Source organism: Euleptes europaea, chromosome 11, assembly GCF_029931775.1.
Source record: "Euleptes europaea isolate rEulEur1 chromosome 11, rEulEur1.hap1, whole genome shotgun sequence".
NCBI classification, from domain to species: Eukaryota; Metazoa; Chordata; class Lepidosauria; order Squamata; family Sphaerodactylidae; genus Euleptes; species Euleptes europaea.
In genome coordinates, this window is record NC_079322.1 from 5,726,694 (window position 1) to 5,747,307 (window position 20,614).

The 20,614-nt window shown below is 48.4% G+C and overlaps 1 protein-coding gene across 1 annotated transcript; it reads right to left on the bottom strand.

The window, feature by feature from the left end:
- Nucleotides 1-6,425: 6,425 nt before the first annotated feature.
- LOC130484403 (sulfotransferase 1 family member D1-like) lies at nt 6,426-14,412 on the bottom strand. The gene is made up of 7 exons (XM_056857388.1): nt 14,265-14,412; nt 11,308-11,433; nt 10,794-10,891; nt 9,726-9,852; nt 8,110-8,204; nt 7,144-7,324; nt 6,426-6,538 (listed from the first exon to the last, which is right to left on the bottom strand). Exons 1-7 carry the CDS (start codon nt 14,410-14,412, stop codon nt 6,426-6,428), a joined length of 888 nt encoding a protein of 295 aa, XP_056713366.1.
- Between the last annotated feature and the right edge of the window lie 6,202 nt (nt 14,413-20,614).

The window sequence follows — 20,614 nt, forward strand, 5'->3', positions numbered from 1 at the left end:
AAGTGTTTGTTAACTATGGAAGGGAAGCTACAGTGTCGCAACTCTAGCATTTTGCAGCACAGAGACTGCAGGTAGAAGTTGGGACTCCCCCTTTTGATGAGACTCCTCGATATCTGTACCTACCTGCCACACTCATGCATGCAATGGATCATTCCCCACAAGAGTCTGAAGAGAGCTCAGGACTTGGGCGTTAGTCTAGAAGCTGCAGCCAAAGATCTCAAGTGGAGCCCATTCAACTGGAGCACAGGCCTCAGTCTCTCCTGCCCAACTTCCAGACGGAGCAACCCTTTCCTCTTCCCTCTCTCCGCTTTCAGGCCTGCTTCCGAAGTTTCCCGTGCCGGTATAGTGAACACCGAGTGGTTTCTATCTCAGACTCAAAACATCTTTGTGGATGCACTCACAGCAACGCCAGACCAAAGGTGTTTGCCAAGTCTTGCTAGAAACACAGCACCACTTTCTAAAAGTAACAACATTATTCCCATTGAAAAGAAAAACAAAGCTTACCTGTCCTCTTGCTTTAGTTATGAAAACTTTAGTTATGAAAACAGAAAACGTAGTTCATAAGACAGCGCAACCCCCCCAGGAAAGGGGTTGGGGAAGCAAGCGGAAGCAAACAAGAAACTCTCAGGAAAGCAGCCAACAAAACCAAAGGTCCCAGTTGCCTGAACTGTTGTGTGTACTGCAGGGGAGGTGCCTGGCAATGCAAGCCGAGGGCCCGCAGGGGAAGGTGGCAATGAGCAGGAGCAGCAGAGTGAAATAAAAGAAATAGGGCACACGAAATAGGGCTCGGAGGGAGGGAGGGAGGGACAGCGGCCTCTGTGCCGCCCCCCCCCTCCAGTTTGGAATGGTCCACTTAGATGTCTTTGAAAGATCTGCCTGCCCCCCCCCCTCCTACGACCTTCAAACAAAATGCAAACTGCTGCATGCTTTCTGGCTCTATTCCAGTGGTTCCCAACCTTTTTTTGACCAGGGACCACTAGGACTTTTTTGTTCGGTGCAGGGACCCCAAGGTTCAAAATAAAAATTCCGAGAATTTGAAAATAAACTTTAATCATAACTGTTAGTTAAACATTAAACTTAGAATAATATTTGAATATATATATTTTATAATAGAGAACTTTTAATTGAAAATATTAATTTATTATGGGTTTATAACTTTGTTTCGCGGACCTTAATTTAGTTCTCGCGGACTCCTGGGGGTCCACGGACCCCTGGTTGGGAACCAGTGCTCTATTCTGACCCTTCCCATTTGCCCTGGACAGTATTTGCTGAACAAACAGCACTTGGAAGAGTTATCGCCTATATCACCGGTAGGGTTGCCAGCTCTGGGTGGGGAAAGACCTGGAGATTGTGGGGGTGGAGCCTGAGGAGGGTGGGGTTTGGGGAGGGGAGGGTCCTCAGTGGAATATAATGCCGTAGAGTCCACCTTCCAAAGCAAGCATTTTCTGCAGGTGGACTGATCTCTGTCGCCTGGAGATCAGATGTAATAGCAGGAGATCTCCAGACAAACTGGAGATTGGTAACCCCAATCACAGGCCCGAGGGTTGCCGATCTCCGCATAATAGCTGGAGCCGACCTGGAATTTCAGCTGATCTCCAGACTACAGAGATCAGTTCCCCTGGAGAAAATGGCTGCTTTGGAGGGTGGTATCTATGGCATTATACCCTGCTGAGGTCTCTCCACACACCACGCCCTCCCCCCAAATTTCCAGGAATTTTCCAGCGCCGAGATGGCAACCCTAGGCCTTGCTCAGCAGCCTGGGACACCCCTGAGAAGCACGGCCCCTTACTCTCTGCTGGCCAGACCCCTCCCCTCTTCCAGACCCAAGCTTCAGTCAGCAGCTTCAGCAGTGACCCTGTTCTGATCCGATGCTCCTTGTGTTTGAGAGTGATATTCTTGAAACCTGCTGCCGCAACGCATGGGTAACCCAACCGCCCCCCCAAGTGCTGCCCCCTTGTGGTTAAATAGGCTGGCGGCCCCTCGCTTTGCTCAGGTACGGGATCCAAGTGTGGCGCTTCACTGACCCAACCCTACCTCCTACCTCTACTTAGGTCTCTGTTACGCTATTTTTTTAAATGTACCTCTGAGCATGTAGCATCCACTCTACTTAAGCTTATTCTGAACCCCAGTTTAGGGGGGGGGAATCACTTTCTTCATATTTATGCAGGGAGATCTGGAAGACATATGTCACGGCAAGCCTGAAGAAAGTTGGGGCTCTTATAGAGACTTAAAAAAGGTGTTTCCTTTCTGGGTGGCTCAATTCAGTATTCTTCAGAAGAGAGGCACGCACAAAACGCAAGCAGCAGGATTGGTTAGTCCATGAGGAAAAACCCAAACTGCAGCAGCATTGAGCTTTTCCCAGGACCCACAAAAAGTCTCCCCCTCATTAGCCAGCGTTGGCATCTCGACATACATTTCACCTTCAAGGGCTGCCTTAATCCATTCCTCTCTGAGAAAGTAATTGAGGCTCAATGAGTCTGTGCCATTTCCTTGCAAGACAGTCTTGGCCTATGGAGTCCCTTGCCTCCTTCCTCCTCTTTGAATTTGATTAAAGTAGCCCTAAATTGTGGTTTTAAACATTGGTTTTATGTATGTTTATGTACTCTATTTTATGTATCTTATTTACACTGTAAGCTGCCTCGAGCTCCGTGAGGAAGAAAGACAGCTAACAAACCTTTTAAATTAAAGAAATAATTTCTCCTCTCAGTCCTTGTCTCTTCTGCTTTGCTAACTATGGAGCATAGGGCTGGTATTCTGCTACCTGGCTATGTGCAGGGCAATTTCTTTTTAATAGGGAGAATGCGAAATATGCTTGAATTCTACACCACAACCACCTCCACCCGAAAGACATATTCTTTTGGATTACGAGAGCTTCATGCCCAAATCCTTGCTAACTTAGCAGAGTGCAAAGAAGCCCATCCAAACCTCTTCTGTGTGCCAGGACCAAAATTGCTCAGAGCCTTTTGTCTATTCAAGTAATATACTTCATTTATTGTAGGAAATGCATTTCTGGATATGAGAGAGTAAAATATCTATTCTATCTAACTAGGATGGAGGGAGATCCAGGACGTGCGTCCTTCCCTCATGGTGGCAAGATGGAGAAGAGGTGCCTGTGTGTGAGGAGGTGAGGAAGAAGCAGGAAGGAAGGAAGTTTCCCTAAGAGTAGCAATCTACACATCAAAGGGATAGTAGAGAAAGGATGCCCCACTGTCATGTCCCCTCTGTCTCTCTGACTCACTAGTCTTGTCCCCCTCTGGAGTCTGAGTTTAAGGAGCATTTTTCACGGTAGATTTTGCTTCTCTTTTGCCACGGACCAAAAAAAAACTCGATTTAAATGTTTTTTTCATGGCCGCGATTTATCCCCGTCAATCTCGATGTAGTTTTGGTTTTTCATGGGAACAAAGCACGCTGTATTTGACAACGGTTTGGTCTGTCCCTTTTGCAGGAGCCCTCCCCTTCCAACAGGCTCATTGTTTATGCCTGCCCCCAACTCTGCCCCAACTCCGCCCAGCAGATTACCTCGTGCGGTTCACCAGCCCCAGCTCAAAAAACAAGCACCAGTCCCTCTGGTCTCCTCCATTTTTCTTCCACCCTCGCTCTGTTCTGCTTTTGGAACAGTCAGATTCCAAATTGGTGGGGTGGGGGCAAGGCAGCGCTTTCCTCAAAGCTTCCCTCTATTTTCTATAGGTGTGGAACCCATTGCCCTTTAATGACAGACAGGATTGGGGGGGGGGGCAGGAATTGCATCCATGTGCCCAGAGAAGTGTTTAGCTGAAAGTGGGAATGGAGCAGCTCCAACCTGTGCCGCTTCAAGAGGTGTGCCTTGGATTTGCCACTCTCTAGATGCACATTTTCCCCATCCTAATTCTCAAAACTCTTCTTGGGGCTGATTGTTGAGTTTTGAGAATTTGGATGGGAAAAGGGTGCATCTAGAGAGCAGCAAATCCAAGGAAAAACCTCCCGTGCATAAATGGCCACTGTAAACCTCTTGCATTAAAGCAATTTCCCAGAGTATGTTCCCCCCAGAAGGCCCCTGGCTTGCGCGCTGGCCCTGATGTGACCCCAGTGCATCATGAGAGAGAGGAGGGCTCCTGGCTTGCGTGCCAGCCCCGATCCAGCCAGTGTGCATGGCGGGGGGGGGAGAGGAAAGAAGGCCCCTGGCTTGCGCGCCGGCCCTGATCCGGCCCCAGTGCATCGTGAGAGAGAGGAGGGCGGCTGGCTTGCGTGCCGGCCCCGATCCAGCCAGTGTGCATGGCGGGGGGGGAGAGGAAAGAAGGCCCCTGGCTTGCACGCCGGCCCTGATCCGGCCCCAGTGCATTGTGAGAGAGAGGAGGGCGGCTGGCTTGCGTGCCGGCCCCGATCCAGCCAGTGTGCATGGCGGGGGGGGGGAGAGGAAAGAAGGCCCTTGGCTTGCGTGCCGGCCCTGATCCAGCCCTAGTGCATCATGAGAGAGAGGAGGGCTCCTGGCTTGCGCGCCGGCCCCAATCCAGCCAGTGTGCATGGCGGAGGGGGGGGAGAGGAAAGAAGGCCCCTGGCTTGCGCGCAGGCCCTGATCCGGCCCCAGTGCATTGAGAGAGAGGAGGGAGACCCAGAGCAGACTGGCTGCCCCTCTTCAGAAGAGTGAGGGGAGGGAGCTTTGCCTTGGGTTTTCCGCTCTCAGGATGCACATTTCCCATCCGAATTCTCAAAAATCTCCCCTCCCTGCTGGGGTAGAGGGGCCAACAGCCCCTTCCTTTGAACATCCCCCCCACGGGTCCAGCTGCCCTAGACCAAGCTGCCACCACCACCACCCCCAGCGCGCGAGGCGCACATGGCGTGGCCCCGCCGGTCTCCCCCTGGAGCCGTCCGTCCGACGTCCCCCTGGGCTTGGAGGTGTGGCCCAGCTCCAAGGCCCATCCCGGGCGAGGGGCAGCCTCCGGGACGGAGGGAGAGAAGTGCCAGGACTCTAGGCAGGCAGGCAGGCAGCAAAAGGGGCGGTATTGTTGTCCGAGCGCGAAACTCCCCCAGCCAATTCCCGTTCTTGGGGGAAGAGAAATTAGCCAGCATGGGCAGGGACAATTGTTCCAAACCAAGGAACAAAGGCAGTTTTTTTCATGGAGCTCTGAGCCAAAAACTGTGCAGCAACAGGAAAGAATGGCGCAAAAGTGGTTTGACTTGCCCCGGTTATAACGCGGCTTTTATTGCTCAATCCGAAAAAAATCGGAGCAGCCATGAATAACCAAAAATTTGCAGCGACGCAAACCGGCTGTGAAACCGCTGCAAAGTTGAGTGAAAAATCCCACTAAGAGACAGCGCAAAGTCCTTCACTTCCAACATATTCACACCACCATCTGAAGCTGCATTCCAGGAAGAATGACTTCATGTCATTCTGCTGTTTGGGTAGGCTGGATCTCTGGTAGTAACAGCTGGTGTGTGACAGGAGGAAGGAGGAGATCCCTGGTAAGAAGCATTCGGCCTCTCGTGGTCCCAGAGGGTGGCTGCTGCTGCAACAGCAGAGAGCTCTTGGGAGCCGGATCCCAGGTTCCGGCGGTGGCCTGAAGCGCTTCCCCCCCCCCCCCGCAGGTGGAAGATGGGTGAGACCCTTTCTGATTGGTCCAGACCAGCAAAGGTCATTCACACTTGTACAAACTCAGAACTTATTTATTTATTTATATCCTACATTTTATCCTTACAACCACCCCTGTGAAGTGGGTTAGGCTGAGAGCAAGTGAAATTAAATATTTTCAACTCCTTGGCTCCATCATCAACCAAAAGGGAGACTGGAACCAAAAAATCAGACAGAGACTGCAACTTTGAAGATCAGCCATGAAAGAATTAGAAAAGATCCTTATGTGTAAGGAAATGTCCCTGAAGACCAAGATCAAGCTATTTAATGCCATGGTTTCCCCCATTACTATGTATGGATGTGAAGTAAGTTGACAAGAAGAAAATTGATTCATTTGGTCCGCCAAAAAGACAAATAAGTGGGCTCTAGAGAAAATCAAGTCTGAACTCTCCCTAGAAGCTAAAACAACTAAACTGAGGCTGTCGTATTTTAGTCACATCATGAGAAGACAAGAGTCACTGGAAAAGACAATCATGCTAGGAAAAGTTGAAGGCAGCAGGAAAAGAGGAAGACCCAAGAAGAGATGGATTGACTGTATAAAGGAAGCCACGGCCCTCAATTTGCAAGACCTGAGCAAGGCTGTTTAGGATGGGACATTTTGGAGGACATGGATTCATAGGGGCACCATAAGTTGGAAACAACTTGACTGCATGTAACACTCATGAATTAATGACCTCCAAAATTTCCTATCAATAACAGCCTTTCTCGGGTCTTGCAAACTGAAGGCTGAGGAAGAGACTTAACCCTTTTCCTCTTGTTATTTTCTCAGCTTTCAGTAGCCTCCCCTCCCCTAGAAACTCTGCCCCTGTGCATTTGGTCCTCAGATCTCCATTTGGAACTTCAGGGTAGATCCTGCCATTTTCTCTGTGTAATCCTTGTCAAATCTCTCATTTTGAGCCACTGTGAAGTGGTTCTTCCAGTCTCCTGTGATTCCTGTGGAGAGAAAACCAGCCGTTACTCGCGAGAAAAATGCTCGGGGTCAGTTCTGCAGAAGGCGCCACGAGGGGCCCAAGGAAGCCAGCCTGCCTTTTGCTCAGCAACTTTTTGCAGAGGCCAAATGACACTGAGAGGGTTCCCCAGTCAACTGCAGCTTCTGGTGCATTTCAAACAAATGGCTGCTCTTCTCAAACAAACAAACAAATAATGAGATAAACTGACAATTTAAAAAGAAAGAACTGAAGGGGGAGGGGGACTTATGAAGCTGTGTGTAAGTCCTATGGCTTTGTTTCCAGAAAAAGAGCAGTTTTCTTGGAGCATCATAAGAATTGAAATTGCTTCAATGAAGATAAAAAATTTCCAATCTTTATCCATACAAATAATTTGCTAACCTTTGTGGTTATGGAGACTAGCTTGAAAGCGTGACCTGGGAGAACCTAAGAAGCTGAGCAGCATTTCAGAAACAAAGCTAAAGAATGCAAAACGTGTAACAGTTTTTAATATCCTTATTTTTAACCCACTGTTGTGATGCTTATTCGGTCAAACCCAAGACTTCTCAAAGGTTGGACACAGCAATGCTATGTTGTAGAAAACCTCCTGACCCTTTCTCATGAAGGGGGACACGCTGTGGTCCATTTCGCCAGTTGACAGCAACTTATAGTTGGAGGTGGGGTTCTTCTGCATTTCCTGGAAGGTGGTGTGGTGAAGAATCTTCTCCTGTGCCTCCTCTGTCACTTCCTTTTCCAGAAATTGGGTCACTTTCTGCAGCTCACATCTGGGGTTCTTCAAAGCAGCAAAGAAACACAATCAGGTCTGAACTCATGTTTCTTAGTGCTGGTGAGGGTGGGGCTTCAGGAGGGCAGGGACCTCATCAGGGTATAATGCCATACAGCCCTGCCTCCAGATAGGGTTGCCACCCTCCAGGTACTAGCTGGAGATCTCCTGCTATTACAACTGATCTCCAGCCAACAAAGATCAGTTCACCTGGAGAAAACGGCCGATTTGGCAATTGGACTGTATGGTATTGAAGACCCTCCCCTCCCCAAACTCCTCCCTCCTCAGGCTCCCCCGCAAAAAAAATAAATCTCCATGTATTTCCCAACCCAGAGCTGGCAACCCTACCTCCGAAGCAGCCATTTTCTCCAAGGGAACTCATTTCTGCAGTAAGGAGACCAGCTGTAATTTCAGGACGTCACCAGGCTCCACTGGAAGCTGGAAACCTTGCAGGAGACACAAGTCAGCCCAAGAGGGGACCTGTACTCTCTATGTGCTCCTGTGAATTGACGTCCCTCTGAATATTAATTTTTTATCCCACCCTTCCTCCAGTGAGCTCAAGATGGCATATGTGGTCCTTCCCTCCTCCATTTCACCCTCACAACATTCCTGTGAGGCAGGCAAAGCTGAGGCAAAGGCTGGCCAACGTTTCATTGCTAAGCAGGGATTTGATTTGAACCTGGGTACCCCAGCCACAGTCAGACAGTCTAACCACTACACCGTACTGTCTGTCAGTATGACAACTGCCTTTCTGTCAGAAGGTCAAGGGGCATGGAAGGTTTCTTTTCTCACACCTCTTTCATGTCTTCATAGAAGAGATACAGAATAGGGTGGCTCTTTTTCTTCTCCCACCAGCCTTTTACATGGTCATACCAGGATCCAAAGACCACTGCACAGGGAGACAAACAGGTAAGTCCACTTTTCAAATAAATATTGTAAAAAGAAAGAAGAATGTGGCATTCAAATAAAAATATTAATGATCCAGATCAGACCAGGAGGATGGGTTGGTTGGTGAGGAACATTCAATGCAACAACCCTGTAAGGCAGGACAATATGAATATGCCTGTGTGGCCAGATGATGCGAGAACACAGCCAAGGTGGAACTGAGCCAGGGGCTGCTGCCTCTTGGTACGTTCTCTTGGCTCCAGCTCTCAGCAGTGGACAGCCGTTGGTGGGCAGTCGGCCCTCGAGACAGTCCAAGAATCCATGTCATACTTTTTATTAGGACCAACCCAAGTAACATAAAACAATGCACAAGCTTTCAGGTTCTCTAGAACTTGTCATTGAAAAGTTGACTGGGAAGTGAAAATGCCCCTGATTACCATGTCCAATGAAGGGTCTGCGGCAAGCGGCCCCCTGAGGCGTTGCTAGAGTTGCGGTGGCCCACTGTGAAATTTCCCTATACGTGAAATGGCCCATTCACCTCCACTTGTCATCATCAGGCTCCCTTGATTTGGACTAATACAGACACCTGCAAACTCTTCTAGAAATTCTGAGATTGATATTTACTTTAGGGTTGGGAATGGCTTGGGATGGATACCCAGAGGGGGAGTGGGTTAGCCCACAATACCCACTTGTTATCCATAGTCCATAGTCAAGATGTACGCCCCCCCCCCCCCCAAGAGAGCACTACGCTCTGCAAACAAAAACTTACTGGTGGTTCCCGGCCCAAAGAGTGTGCGGCTGTCCTCAACTAGGGCCAGGGCCTTTTCAGCCCTGGCTCCAGCCTGGTGGAACTCTCTGTCCAATGAGACCAGGGCCCTGTGGGACCTCACGCAGTTCCTCAGGGCCCGTCAGACAGAGCTGTTTCACCAGGCCAACAGTTGAGGACAGCAACGGTTGACAGACTCTCACAGCTAGCCCCCCTGCCCACCACTACGTCTGTATTTTGTTTTCTGTTCCAGCTAATCAATTCCTTGGTGGGGTCCTGACTGGTTTCCCCCAACTCATTGTGGCTCCAGTGGGCTATTAATGTGCTGCAACTGGTTTTAATGGGCCTTATTATTTTTATTGTTAGATTTTATTGATTTTAATCTGTATTGTATTATATTGAATTGTATGCTGTGATGTTGGATTTTTCCGATGACTGTTAGCCGCTCTGAGTGCAGAGTAAAAATCCAATTAAACGACTAAATAAGCTGAGGTCTTGTTGTGGAACAGTGGAAGATGACATTTTTCTAGCATGCTACCCCCGGATTCTACTTGATGGTGTGGAGAAACAGTCTTGGCAAGAGCCAGTTCCCCTTTGAGGGAAAGAAAGCTGCTCAGGCAACTGGACCTCAGTCCCAGCTGCTCCCTTTCCTCTACTCTCCTAAATTAGGGTTTGTCCCCTGCCTACATTAGCGAGACTTAACCTCCGGAGAATTGGAGGCGTCAGCTCAGGAGCGACTTCCTCTTTCCGAGACTTTACCTTCCCCTGCCACAAATTTCTCCAGGAACTCATGCCAGGTGCCAGGTTCTGGGTGCATCTTTGCCATCTGGTGGAAGTAGTAAAAAGAGACGGCAACATCCTTAGGATTCCTGGCCACATAGATCATCTATAGGAAAGGAAATGGAGAGTATGAGCTATTATGGATTTACTTATGCTGCAGCCCAGTAAAACCAAAGAGCAGAGATGGAAAATGTACACTTTTTCTTTGGAAGATCTAAAAGATGACTGGTGAGAGAAACAAGTTCTATGAACTCTACATCAAATTGCTGCTTTCAGCTTGAAAATTCAGAAGGAAATGATTATTGATTAAAAACTGAATGTTGTACTTGGGTTGTCAGCTGTGGGCTGGGAAATTCCTGGAGATTTGTGGGTGGACCCAGAAGACAACAGGGTTTGGGGAAGGGGTGGGGCCTCAGCAGAGTATGACACCATAGAGCCCACCCTCCAAAGCAACCATTTCCTCCAAGGGAATTGATCTGTGTACTCTGGAGTTCCAGCTGTAATTTCAGGCAATCTCCAGCGCCTACCTGGAGGTTGGCAACCCTAGAAATGGGTTCACAAACATGCACTTTGAGGATGTACAATGCACTGGTGTCTTTTTCACATGCTAGGGAACAGCCAAAACGACTCCCTGCTGGGGAGAAAGGAAACCTTCACGTCGACCTAGGTCATGCCCAGGTGTGGCCCAAGAGGTAGCCAATGCTGACAATATAAAGCAGGAGGCCAGTGGCACCAGAGATGGGCACACTTGATTCCAGCATGAGTGTTTTTGTTAGTCTCTCAGGTGCCACTGGACAGCGGCTACATTTTGCAGCTGCACACTAGTGTGGAATTAATATGGACCGATGCCCGCTGATGAAAGAATTTAGCAGAGATCTGGATGCTTTCTTGCTCTTGACTTGTTTAAATACACTTCTTACTTTCTTCTTGATTGTTCAACAAAAATAGCAGAAGAAAATTCAGAGACCGCTCTTTCGGGACACGGACCCAAGCAAAAAACGAGTGACGCTTCTGGGGTGGCATCCGAAGGAAGGCCGGTCAGTTTACCTTGCAGTTGTTTTCCCAGAAGGACTTGGGGAGGAGCTGCACGGGGAGGTGAGTCTTCACTAATCGAGGAGAAGGTCTTTCTGCCAGTTGTGTGACACCTGAGAGATAGAGGGGGTGGGGGAAGCTCAGGCTTGCCTTGAAAAGGAAGCCACTGTTTTAGAGGCCTTGGCTGCTATCTGCCCCTCAGAGGGTGGACGCCCTCTGCAGTCTCAGTTTCCCCAACAACAACAAACAAGCCTCGATCTCCTCAGGAGGGAGCAACTGAAGATGCACCAGGATTCCCTCCTGTGGCCTGTGTTAAACTGACAGGTGCTGTGGCCTTTCAGGAGCATCACCGCTGCCCCCAAAGCAGGAAGGCAGGACTCCAGAGGGCAATGTCAGCTGCATTCTTCTGCTGTTGCAAGGACATCTGCTCATGGTTCTTGGAGCTGATCCAGAAACAAAAAAACTGGTCGGGGAGGGGGAGGGAGGACATGGTTTTCTTTGTAGTTTGCAACCACGGCAAATACTTTACCATTTGACATTCCAGGAATGATCAACTCCATGAAAGGGACACGATTGAAAATGGCATCCCGTTGACACCTCTCCACATCCCCATCGTTATAGATCATGTCCACAATTTCACTAATCCAGGTAGTGCCTGAAAACATAATAGACATGGAATTAGACAGAAGCCCCCAGAACCCTCCCACATGAGCACATTAGATGGCTTCTTTTCTTCCTGCTCAGGTGGTGGAAGAGCCAAGTCCCCTCTAGCCAGATGTCCAGGCCAGAAGGATGCCGAGCAGAATCCCTCACACTTCTTTGGCCCTGCATTTTGACAGAGGTCCTTCGCTACTCTCAGGCCCAAGAGGGAAAGAGGCATTTGGTTTCTTTCTCCCTTTCTCCTGCATTGTGTGGTCATGGTCAGGATGCAGATGGTGCCAAGGATTTTAGCTTCTTGGTCTCACCACTTTTTCTCCTTCACAGAAGGTTGTCTTTCAATGCACCAGCTCCAAGTCGTAGCACATGTATCTTTTCTTGACTGCATGCTGGTGGCAACCCAAGGACATTCTTTCCCCTTTATCTTGTCGTCCTTGTATGACTGCGCTGTTGTTCTGTATGAAACTGTGTTCCTCCCTGCAGCATCTTTATCCACACTGGACGCTTGCCCCTTCTGGTTAGGCAGCCTGAGATGTTTTGCCACGGCCAGTATGATGAATCTCTGTAGTGAGTTAGTTATAAAAACTTAGGGAATCGCTCAGAGGCTCGAACCTCAGCCCAGCCGGTGCCATGCCATGGGGAAGGAGGCCCCCCCATCCACTGTCATTCTTTGGGGTTCCAAACAGAAGGGAAGGGACCTGAGCATGTTACTCTCTTGCATCGAGAAGGAAAGAACTGTTGCTTCTTGGCAATGCAGGGCTGGGCAAGCACTGCTAGGCAGGGGCATAAGAACATAACCTAAGAACACAAGGAAGGCCCTGCTGGATCAGACCGAGGCTCATCAAGTCCAGCAGTCTGTTCACACAGTGGCCAACCAGGTGCCTCTAGGAAGCCCACAAATAAGGCAGCTGCAGCAGCACCATCCTGCCTGGGTTTCCCAGCACCTCATATAACAGGCCTGCTCCTCTGATCCTGGAGAGAATAGGTATGCATCATGACTACTATCCATTTTGACTAGTAGCCATGAATATCCTTCTCCTCCATGAACATGTCCAAGCTGGCAACAGCCAGGCTTTGTGCCACACCCAGGTGACGCATACACCACACCTGATGGCCCACCCCTCTGCTGCCACCCAGATGCAGTTAGGGGATTGGGGAGGCAGAGGTGTCACCATGGCCAGCGTGGTGGCAGATGACAGCACCAACGTTAGGGCAGCAGTTAAGGCATCGCATGCATTTATTGCATGGCCCACCTCCTTCAAGTAGAGGTGACAGGTGCTCTGAGGTTGAGTTCCTCAGAGAACCCCAACTATGACCTGTGACTTCCAGCATCTGGAAATCACTGGAAGCTCACATGTCAATTTTCACACAGCATGCAGGCCACCCTTTAACTGTGGGAGAGGTAGGAGTGCGTATCAGTATGACCAGCACCGCCTGATCGGCAATGCCTCCACCCCCTGGAACTCCACCTCCACCGCACTCGAGCCTCTAGTGGAGCCGCCACGCACCCTGCATGAGGCAGCCTTGGAGACTGACACTGGGCAGGGGGAGAGACTGCTCAACAACCAGTGGCCAACTCTCCGGTTGGTCAGAAACCAATTCTCAGCAGAGCAGGGGATCAGCTGGGAGCCAGGTTCTGATCTCCCAGCACTTCCCATGTCCCAGCCTTGTTGTGCTGGGGCACATGAGAACTCCAGGGGTTAACAGATGCCCAGTCACAGCTGGCGGAGGATCAGCTGAGAATGGGCTGAGTCACCCCCTCCTCGCAGGAAAACTGCTGCACAGTGAAGTTGGAGACAAGAAGTAAATTGACTGCTGATCTCCCCACTGCAAAAGAGGGAGGAGAAAGAAATAATTTGTCTCCCGCTGCTCTAAGCCGAGCAGTGGCAACAGAATCGATGCTTCTTATCTTCCCAATTCATTGCAAAGGCAAGATGATAAAGAGACCACTACTCCCCCCTCCAAGTTGGAAGGGGGGAACAGTAACAGTTCATTTGAACACACATGAACACATGAAGCTGCCTTATACTGAATCAGACCCTTGGTCCATCAAATCAGTATTGTCTAAGACCAGCAGCGACTCTCCAGGGTTTCAGGCTGAGGTCTTTCACATCACCTACTTGCCTGGTCCCTTTAACTGGAGATGCTGAAGATTGAACCTGGGACTTCTGCATGCCAAGCAGATGCTCTACCACTGAGCCACAGCCCCTCCCCATTTGATCTCCCCATTGCACAAGGCCAATAGCTGGGGTATGAAGAAGAGAAGTGATCCTCCCGCTTCCCACCAACTGAGAGCTTTTGCTTTGGAGGACAAGAGTGATCTCCTCCTTTTCTCTACAGCCCAAGCTAACAGTTTGGAGTGGGGAGAAGGGGAATCAGCAGGGCTTCATAACCCCCCTCCCAATTAGCTGCATCTCTGCCAGTCTGGGATGCAGCAACGTTTCTAGGGTAGGAGATCAGAAGAACCTGACTTCAGCTGATTCCCATGATCGGCTGGAAGTCAGCTCCTGAAGTTTGTGCTGCAAACTTTGCTGCAAATAGAGCAAAAATTTTCTGGCAAGAGATAAAAGTTGACTCCCAGCTGATTCTTCCAGCTGGGAGTTGGTTTCTAAAGGATGCAAGTAACCTGTTGCTGCAAATACACAATACTGCGAATATACACAAGACTGTCTGCCTTATCACCACTGTTGAGTGGGGTGTGAACCAAAAACTGGCAGAAGTTCAAGCATCCTTAATCCAGATCACCAGCAACAAAGAAATAACAATTGTGTGTTGACTATATGAAGAAGAAGAAGAAAAGCAACCTAATAGCTTGTTGGTCACAGGCACCTGATTTTGGATAAGTGGCGATGAGAAGGTCATCTGTCCTGGCTTGGAAGGTCTCCACCTGGGCCCATTCCTCAGCAATGCTCCAAAACAGGGGGACGTTGTGGACTTTCACCAACTGCCGCCTAAAGACGCTTTCTCTCTCCTCCATTCTACAGAGAGCAAGAAGGAAAAGAAGTAAGGTTCCCTTTTCTTCAGTGATTGTCTGATCCCGAAATACATGTTTTATAGGATTTTTTGAAAGAGTTCTCATCACTGCATAACTAGAGCTCCAGTAGGGTTACGTACACTTGCTGCAAGGGTAACTGCTGTTACCCTCAGGTAAGAATATGAACACGTGACAGGCGTGTAAGTGCCTCACCTCCCTCATCAGCCACACTGCTGCGGTCCTTTGCAGAAGCGGTTCAGTTTTTTTCATGCATTTCCCTGATAACTCTCCTGGCAAACTGCCTCACAAGACTCCCTGCTTGCAGAAGCAAAAAAGCTCAACACACATAGGATGTATAAACAGCTTCTTACAGCCCCCCTCCAACTTGACCCCCCAGAACAAGAGCCCTTGAGCACTCGCCCTTTGTCTCCCACCAAAGGCTTGCACCTTCGTCTCAAAGAGTTTGTCTCAAAATATGGCTGCTTTGGAAGGTTGAGTGTAGGGCATTGTACCCTGCTGCATTCCCTCCCCTCCCTAAGCCCCACCTTCTAAGGCTCCACCTGAAATCTCCAGGTATTTCTGAACCCAGAGTTGGCCACCGTAGCTTAACACTATATAGTAATGTATTTGTGAACAATTAGTTAGGTGAATCCCTTATTTGACCACAGAAACAGTTGGTGTGGGGAGGGGGGAAGTAACATTGGGAAGCCCCTCCCTGGCCAAGCAAGAGAGCCTCATACATGGAGAACCCATCAGATCACAGAGCTCAATGGAGACTATTTCTGTTCATCTGGTAAACAGAGTTACGCTTGAGTTGGGAGGATGCCCACAAAGGACTAGTTAGGCTTTCCCTTGAGCAGCGAAATAGGCAGCTGTAAGGCTCCTTATGCACATTTGTTGTGCTCCTTGGAAGTTCAATTGTTCTACCCCTGAGGACTGTCTCCAGCAGAAGCACAAGGAGGTTTGTCACTTATTTTACCTGACCCTCTTCTCATCCGAGGCAGGCTGAAGTATTTGGGAGCCATTCCGCCAACAATACCGTCTGGTTTTCCTCAGTGTAAGCATTTCTGGAATTTATTATGATTGCCCCATCGATCCCCACCATTGTGTTTCTGTGAGTCAGCATGGTGTCAAAGACTAAGATGTAGGAACTGGGGGTTCAGACTCCACTCAGCATAACCCTTATGTGTTGTCGTTGAACCAGTTATTCTTGGCCTCATCTTTATACTTTAATGAGTATAAGATAAAACTAAGATAAAATTTTTAAAAAGGAACTATGTATATATATAAACAGATGACTGGGGATGGCACTGGCGAACCACCCCGTAAACAAAAGTCTGCCTTGGAAACGTCGGGATGTGACGTCACCCCATGGGTCAGGAATGAACCGGTGCTTGCACAGGGGACCTTTACCTTTTTTAAATAAACAATAAAAGAATTAGTATTTTTTTTATCTTGATTGACTGAGATAAAAATTTGGCAACTGCCAAAGTAGTATTAAAATCCACCCCGGCTAAAAGAACCCTCATTCTTGGCCTCATCTAGGTTGTTGTGAGAATAAAATGGTGAGGCTGTGTGAGCTGCCCTGATTTCCTTGGCGTGAGATGAGAATGTAATAAATTAAATAAAGGCATGCCTCAGTCCTGTGGGTCTAATGGAAACATTCCCATCATGTTATACTTTGCTCAGGACTAGAGTTCTTTGACAGAGAGCCCGCAGTCATCCCGATGAGACCCTGCGTGTGCAGAGATCGAGCCCTGCACACGGGATATGTTTTACAGGCAAAAGTAACTCGCTGGCATGTGCGGGTAAGCAAAACGACAGGCGCCTCAGTGGGTTGTCAGTTGACCGGGGTAGGTGGGGGGCGTTGCATGTCCCATTCTCTGGATTTTTCTCCTCGCCAATGCCTGCCAGGGCCCCTTGTCTAAAGACACTTCCAGTTTAGCATCTACATAAACACTTCCTGCTACTGGCAAGCAGCAATATCTACACAGAAAGGTTGTAGCAGCAATATCTACACAGAAGAGCCCCAACCCTGGCGAGAGGCTCGGGCGCTACCATCAGCGATTAACAATGCAAAATTTAGGAAGTTAGCAAAATCGGAGTGGGGATGCCCTTGTAAGACAGGAGAAATAGAGAATGCAGGTCATGTTTTATCCAGATGTGTCTTTTATGAGGAAATGCGCCAGAAATTGATTTTTCCACTTATTAATACAACAGATTTTAGCTCAGAGGTGGAGAAATTGAAATACCTCTTGTGGGAAGGAGATCATAATAGACTGTTACAGGTAGCTAAATTCTGTTCTGTACCGATTAAAATTCGCTCAGAAAAGGTGGGTAGAGTCAATAATTTTAAATCCTAAGTTATTAAAAAAAATGACCTTTTTTTTTTTAGGGAGAGAATATTTTATCTGGGTTTTTAGTAATTGCTCATTTTCTATTTTTAGTGTATTTAAGGTATGTTTGTTCTCTTTTGCTGGCAATCGCTGTATCAATAAACTGAACTGAACTACCCTCTAAATCAGTCATTTTCTACATGAGAACAGGAATAAGTGTTTTAAATAAAAGGATAATAAATAAATAAACAACACAGAAAGGCCACCTTGACCCTAACTGCATGTTTCACTGATAAATTAAAATAGAGACAAGAACAGGGGCAAAGCTCCAAATGGGAATCTTATTCTCCTTACCGGCTCGTGATACAGAAGGCAGAACCGCGACTGAAGGGCAAAGCAGCCGTACTCCCCTGTAGTCAGCACAGACGCAGGTGTGTCTCTCTGTGTGATACATAAATGACTGTTTATACCAGCTTACCTACAAGTCAGAAAGTGCTCTGAAGCTGAGATCCCGACTCCTGGGAGAGGGGGGTGGAGGAGCGTCTGGTTGCAGCAACCTTGCTTGTTCCCAGCAGCAGGGGCATCGCCTTACACAGGTTTCTCCTTCAGCCAGGAGGTTTTGCTCTAGTGGTGAGTTCCAAGGGGTAAAAATCTCCCTGAGCTTGTTTGGAGGTTCCAGCAGGGGAGCGCAGCTATCGTATACCCTTGACCGAAGAACGGTACACTCCTCCTGTCTGGGATGGTCGTCCTCTTCCACCAAGCGTGCAGCTTCGGGAGGGACACACTTGGAGCGGTGAGAGGGGGGTAGGGGACACCCACCTAGCCAGCCAGATCAGCCGAATCAACCCTGGCGATCAAAGGGGTGACAGATGTCGTAGCCAGATCGCCCTCACATCTGGGTAAAGCTCTCCTGAGTAGCTCCTGCTCTTGGAGGATGAGATAAATGTCTGTAGTATCAGAGATACTTTCCAGTCACCAAAGCTGCCATTTTGACCAAGGCTTCTTAATTCTGTAGCATATGAATGCTAACAACTAATTTTGTTCAAATGTTCCAGTGTTCGTAGGCATGCAATGTCCTTCATCCCTGTCCAATGTTACCTTTCGTTTCATATTGTCACCTCCTGCAAATCCCAAATTATCAGAAATGTCTAGGGTCACCACCTCTGGGTTGGGAAATACCTGGAAATTTGGGGGGGGTGGAGCCTGGGGAGGGTGGGATTTGGGGAGGGAAGTGACCTCAGTAGGGTAACTGATCTCTCTAGTCTGGAGGTTAGTTGTAATTCCGGGAGATCTCCAGGCCCCATCTGGAGGTTGGCAACCCTAGAAATGTCCTGAGCATCTTCTCTAGCAACATGTAGAAAAACAGAGGATTTGACTTTATCATTTTCTCCTCTGCTCCTATAGGTGCCATATAGAGGTAATTTTTTCCTCTAATGGTTTCCATTACCTGCAATATCCCCTGGCAACAGCAGGCTTGACGGTGGTAGTAACATTTCCGTGTTTACTAATCTTCCTACTATTCAGGTGTAGTCACACAATCTTTCTTGCTTTTTGACTCTCACAACTCTACAGTGAGGACTGGCTTATTGATTAACATAGTGTACTCCCCATTCTCCACTTCTAACATCAAGCAATATTTTTGGGGCGTGGGGGGGGGGAAGACACACAATAATTTATTTTGGTCATATACCAGCAGAATAAAACATGCTCTTGGGCCTAGGCTAGCTATTCCTTTCTATGCCCAGTTTCTATAGATTCTTTAGAAGATGCTTCCTCCTTCCTATAAAGCACTGAGCGAGGATTCTTAGCACGACTGCTAAAAAGCCCTGCACGTTTAGATCTTCTTCTAAAAAGGTGGGCATCATGATACATTTTCCTCTTTGCTTGCTGAGGGATGGTCTCTTCTGCTGAACCAGAAGGGGACTCGCCTGTTCCCCTGTCTATCCAATGTGAGTCTTCCTTTGCAAGCAGTTTTTATTGCTAATAAAGAAAAAATGCAAAGTCTGTTCAAAAATGGTTCTAAAGAATCTTCTCCCTAGGAATCTTCCTAGGGAGGTGGTGAGCTCCCCCTCACTGCTAGCCTTTAAGCAGAGGCTGGACAAACACTTGTCAGGGATGCTCTAGGCTGATCCTGCACTGAGCAGGGGGTTGGACTAGATGGCCTCTACGGACCCTCCCAAATCTATGATTCTATTATTCTCTTATCATAACTGTCTGCTTCTTATTTTAAGTGACCAACAAGCTCCCAAAAGGAAAGACAGGTAATTAAGAGCTTCAAGGAAGATCAGTATGAGTCTAATCTTGGAAATTGTGAAACTGCAAACAGTTTAACAAGCTGCCTGGATTGCTTAATGCTTTCCCGTGGTATTCCTGGGGGAGGAACCCCTTTCCACACCCCTTTCACCCTAGGAATGCCCCCTCATGCTGTGGTGGTGGCAATGGGGGATTTCCCCCATTTTTCTCTATTTTTAAAAGCCTTTTTGTGTTTCCGCAGATCTGCCCCCTCCTTCAGGATTGGGCTGCCTGTTCAGAAAACTTGGGGGGAAAGACTCTGTGGTTTTGGCCAACAAACTCAGTAAAAACCTAAACATCCCATGAATTTTGGCACAAATACTTGAAAACACTGGAGAACTCTTTGGTTCTGAACCCAAACATTTGAAGGAAAACCCTCACAAAGAACGTTAAAGATTTGAGTCAAAAAGTAGAAAAGACCTGAGCTCAGGGGAGAGGGAAGAGTCGGGTTAACAGAGGAATGGGAAGACCCTTGCATTGCGAGGGCTGGCAGCGAGGTCATTTCTAATGGACGGAAAACTCATGCAGAACTCCAAGGAACAACCGAGTCAGACGGGGCAAACATGAGTCCAAGTACCCATGCATAAATGACCACACACACCCAAATTCAGTGGTTTTCGGACAAGGAAGTATAAAAAATGGGGGGGGGATCCATAATTTTAGCCCCCAAACTAAGGTCATGAATTTTATTCAGCCAGTCTTTGGAATGACCAAGAGTTCAGCACATGTGCTGCCATCCCCTTAAGTATTTTTTGCAGCCATACCTGTAGAACATTTTTAATGAAAAAAACAAGTTATCCAGAAATGGAGTTCTGTACCCAGCGCTGCAGAAATGCTGCATGCCCAAAGCCGTGACTAAAGCCCCCTTCCCTTCACATTATTTAGCTTCAAAGGTGCTACTCAATGGTAACTGCTGAAGATCCAATAAGGCTGGGAGGTTGCCAGCTTCAAGCTGAGAAATTCCTGGAGATTTGGGGGGTGGAGTCTGAAGAGGGCAGGGTCTGCTGAGGGGAGGGACCTCAGTGAGGTATAATGGCACAAAGTCCACCCTCTGAAGCAGCCATTATTTGTTTTGTCGAAGGCTTTCACGGTCAGAGTTCATCGGTTCTTGTAGGTTATCCGGGCTGTGTGACCGTGGCGAAACGTCAGGAAAGAAATACCAAGACCACGGTCACACAGCCCAGATAACCTCCAAGAACCATTATTTGTTTGTTTGTTTGTTTGTTTGTTATACCTCGCTCTCCCTGGCAAAGCCGGGCTCAGAGTGGCTTACAACAAAACTGGAACAAACTGAATTCCACAATACATTGAATCCATTTATATAAACAAACCCAAAACGGATCTTTGCACTTGGAGAGAAGTTGTAATTCTGGGAGATCTCCAGGCCCCCACTTGCAGGATGGAAACCCTGACAGGGAGGCAGATGGGGAGAGCAGGAGGAGTGGCGATAGCCCTCTCAGCCTCACCTGCCTCCTCCCTGGGGACCATTCTGTCCCCTCTGCACCCACAAGAGCATCTCGGTTGCCATGAAAATACTGTACCAGGTGACAGACAGATAGGACTTCTCCCACAGCCTC

What these genes read in the sequence shown, in the direction of transcription:
- LOC130484403 (XM_056857388.1), bottom strand. Translation starts at nt 14,412, where the DNA reads ATGGAGGAGAGAGAAAGCGTCTTTAGGCGGCAGTTGGTGAAAGTCCAC. An exon ending in TCTGGGAAAACAACTGCAAG is followed by an intron (nt 9,853 to 10,793) that starts GTAAACTGACCG and finishes CCTTTCCTATAG; the next exon opens with ATGATCTATGTGGCCAGGAA. An exon ending in TCTATGAAGACATGAAAGAG is followed by an intron (nt 7,325 to 8,109) that starts GTGTGAGAAAAG and finishes GCTGCTTTGAAG; the next exon opens with AACCCCAGATGTGAGCTGCA.